Genomic DNA, 3,899 nt, shown 5'->3' with positions numbered 1-3,899 from the left:
AAAAAAAAAAAAATAAGGCATGAATTTTATCGAACAAAGCGATCGTTGTGTTACGTTTAATTTATTATCAAATTTAATACGATAAGATCATTTAGTTAATTGATTTTTTCCAGATTAAAACTAGAGAGATCGTAGATCAGATAAGCCTCGAGGCTTTCCCATATTAATTGAAAGGCAAAGCCAATATCAAACTGCGATCTAATAATAGTACATCCGTTTAGAATGTAAGTCCACCAGTCCGGAAAATTGCTGTTCCATTCGTTACGCCGTCATTTATTGCGACGATCATCGTCTTCGCGTTTTGCCTCCTTGCTTGTCATTGCTATTATTAGAACAGAAAAAAAAAAAAAACGAAAAGAATGACAAATGTGCAATTTACGTATGAAGATAATTTATCGTTGCATCATCGGCCATAATAAAAATCGTAATTTAAATCTTAGTCATCGGAATTAATTAGATATCATCGATCTTACCATTTATAATTTCGAATCCTCGAAAAAAAATGTGGATATATCGTTAACATGTAAATACGTATAAATTTTTCGTTTCTTCGACGCTTTCTATGGTTAGTCGTTTATGCCCGTTGCTCACGTTCAGGAAACTTGTAATCGATGCCATATATGTGAATTCTGACTAATTTGTCGGTCGTCTAGCAGCTGCTGTCCATTCTTTTTCTGCCACAGTTCTTCACAGTTGCACGACTCTTGAAATAAGAAAAAAAAAGCTAATTATGGAATCGTACGATTTTTAAAAATATATATACAATTTTCGATCTTTCATAAATACATATTCATCGATCTCGTTTAAAAGCGTCTTATTTTTTAGCTGTGACAAAGACAGAGTCGATGATTCTATGTGCAAAGTTTGAAATAAAAATTCTCAAAGACAATTCTTATCAAGGATATGCTATATTTCTAGGTAAACCAATCAATTTTTATTTTCCTTTCAAACGTATTTTATATATAAAATTTGTTTTACCAAAATTTTTTTCGTTCCTTGAAAATTCGAAAGTTCGAATTTCGTTTCAAGATTCGGTCACGAGCTCGCACTGATTGCTGATGCATTCGATTCACGGTTCGACAGCTAAATAATCGAAAGGGTGAATCCAGGCAGGAAATTACCAGCTAAACATACACATCTCGACGTCGTAACGTAACTCGGTTTGCACGTAGCTATCCGCCATTTTCACGGTTGGTTCGTCACGGTGCTTTCGTCCTTTGGTCAAAGGTGGCAGTGGGCTCGTGAGAAAAAAAAAGGAGCGCGCACCGATGAATATTCGATTCCGTGTCGCGTGCCGTGTGACGGAGGGTCGTTTTCGATCGTTTTCCAATTCATCGATCCTTTCCCCCCCCTCTTCCAAAATCGACCATCATCTCTATATAGATAAAAAGGATTAAAAGAATTTCTTTTTCTAGAAAGAATTAGAAATTTTACACACTAATACTTACCAAATATTTATTATTTAATTTATCAAAATGAAATAAAATATATAATTTAATTAAATATCATTAGATTAACTATTATCGTTGAATAAGGAAAGAGATCTTGGATTGAAATATTACTTATGAGAATATTAATAATCGTATGACGATATTGATCAAAAAAACGTTTTCACAACTCGATTAAAAATAATAAAGATTGTAAAGATCGGGAAAAGATTATTTTCCCGCGGATGATGGTAGTGGTGGCGTGTATATAATGTAAAATATTGACGGTGGAGGCGATCGTGGAACATTTACGGGGCGGGCCGCGCGATTCGTCTCGCCGATTCGAACGGGAGCTCGCGTGAACCCTTTATCGCCGGCCAAAAGCGAGCGTGTCGAATTGCAGGGCCAAGCCTTTCGTGCCTTTCGTTATTTATTGGCATCGTTATGGGCTAATAACACGTTTTGGAACAAACTAGCCGTGACAAGCATCGGTGCCCGGTCGCAACCACCGCCTTTCTCATCTCTCCTCTCCTCTGAATCCGATTTTTCTCTTTCTTTTTTTCTTTTTTTTCTTTTTTTACGTAATTTAATAAAATTGTCGCAAAGTGATTCTTCTTCTTCTTCTTCTTCTTCTTTTTCTTCTCTTTTTATTTTTATCTCGCCTGTTTCAGGTACATAACTGTAGGATGTTCGGCGTTGAGATTGATCTTACGAAACTTCGCATCCGTGATAAAATCGAACGTGGAAGCGCCCCTTCACACGATCGGTGTCGACGTGTCACGGGAGGAAAGGTAATCTTTTCACAACAATTGATGTAATTAATACATCTATATTAACGAAAATAATTAATACAAATAATTTCCTTTCAGATACCACAAGTGCCTCTCATGTTTCGAGAAGCTCTCGACGATCAGAGGTATCCTGTTGAAGAAACAAGGGACGCCGGGCAAATTGGGCGTTTTGTTCCGCGAGCTGGCCGTGCTGATAAGGAGCATCGAGTGACCACGGCTTAGGAACTTGGTGAACTCGACCGCCAGACTCGTCGTTACCTGACAGGGAATCGAGAAGACTCGAGGAAAGAGGGGCGTGTGGACGCCGACCACGAGGGAGAATCATCAACACGCTTTCGAGTTGCCTTACTCGGGGAAGCTTGGCGGATCAGTTCGCCGGGGAACGCTCTCCTCCTCGCTCCTCGCCTCGTTCCGGGTCCTAACTTCCGATCCGGCGCCACGTTCGAGGAGGGAGACGAACGAGCAGCGGAAGACATCCGTGAAATTGACGAAGATGATGAAGCTGAAACGATGCTGAAACGATGCTGTGAAACGGAAGAAAAAGAAGAAGAAGAAGAAGAAGAAGAAGAAGAACAGATACTTTTTTCTTCCCCTCCCCCTTTTTTTTTTTTTTTTTTTTTTTTTTTTCTTCGCCCTTTAGTAACAAACGATCCAAAACAACAACCGATAGGAGGAGAATCGTATTGGAATCGTCGCGAATGTAAAAATTGTTTGAAATCCGTTTATCGACGGACTCGATTCGCGTTCGTTGCCGAGACCGCGCGACGACTTTGCCCGTCGTCGGCTCCGCATCGCGCACAAGAGTTGGAGCCTGTCCCGTTTTTAAAGGTATAACACCTGGGTGAACCACTGACTCCTTCGAGAACAGTTTGAGAAAAGTTTCGTCGGTCGCGATCTGCTCATTGATCCCAGAGAGAAAGAGAGAGAGTGAGTGTGTATGCGTGAAATACGTATATTATATATATATATATAAAAGGTGTTGATGATTATATTATGTAAAAAAAAAAAAAAGGGAAAAAAAAGTGTAATATCATTTAATGTATTACGCTGTGTACAGACAGATATATCGTATATCTTATATATATATATCGATCGTCGGTTTTTACGGACGGTTTTAGTGAAGTTTGTGGTGCATGCGTTCCCTCGCCTCGAGGAGAAATAAATATGGCGGTATCGCGAGGACGAAATTTTTCTCCATCATATTTCCTCTCTTCGTAATAGTTTTATCCGCGAGAAAATTATTGAGAATAATTAAATACGCGGTAATAATATTAAATCCATGGCCTTCTTGCCAATCTCGTGCCCGTGTTTTACACATGCGATGTGAACCTAACCTAACTTTGATCGAATGAGGAAACCCGTTGAGAAAAGAATACGAGAAAAGATGATCGATAATACGACAAGTGAGATAATTAAGAAATATAATAATAATAATAAAAAAAGAGAATAGGTAGTAAATACACAACAATTTTTATTAACGATAACAGGAGAAGATGAAAAATAACAAATTGTATTTTTGCAAGAGCCATTTGCGTCCTTTCACTAAATAAAAAAAGAAAAAAAAAAAGAGAGAGAAGAAGATACTCTAATTAATAGGTATGACTCGAAAAATGACCCCCGATATATATATATATCGCATTGAACTATTGAACAAGAAAAAAAAAAAGAAATGTTGAAGCTC

At 38.1% G+C, this 3,899-nt stretch overlaps 1 protein-coding gene and 1 long non-coding RNA gene across 3 annotated transcripts in view; one reads left to right on the top strand and one right to left on the bottom strand.

Moving 5' to 3' along the window:
* Positions 1–2,758, top strand: part of LOC102675311 (katanin p80 WD40 repeat-containing subunit B1) — a 7,949-nt gene extending 5,191 nt beyond the window's left edge. For both annotated transcript variants that reach the window (XM_006614245.2, XM_006614244.2), the window contains 2 exons: positions 2,099–2,218; positions 2,297–2,758. In XM_006614245.2, coding sequence (XP_006614308.1) covers positions 2,099–2,218; positions 2,297–2,429 — 253 coding nt within the window. In that variant the 3' untranslated portion in view covers positions 2,430–2,758. The remainder of the gene's footprint in view (positions 1–2,098; positions 2,219–2,296) is intronic.
* Positions 7–1,368, bottom strand: LOC102675228. Its single transcript, XR_421549.2, has 3 exons — positions 1,135–1,368; positions 474–703; positions 7–322 (listed from the first exon to the last, which is right to left on the bottom strand). It is a non-coding gene; the product is annotated as an uncharacterized LOC102675228 (long non-coding RNA).
* Positions 2,759–3,899: the final 1,141 nt, after the last annotated feature.

Source organism: Apis dorsata, unplaced genomic scaffold (assembly GCF_000469605.1).
Source record: "Apis dorsata unplaced genomic scaffold, Apis dorsata 1.3 scaffold_174, whole genome shotgun sequence".
Classification (NCBI taxonomy): domain Eukaryota; kingdom Metazoa; phylum Arthropoda; class Insecta; order Hymenoptera; family Apidae; genus Apis; species Apis dorsata.
Note: the sequence above shows the minus strand (reverse complement) of the source record. Positions and strands in the feature narration are given on the sequence as shown.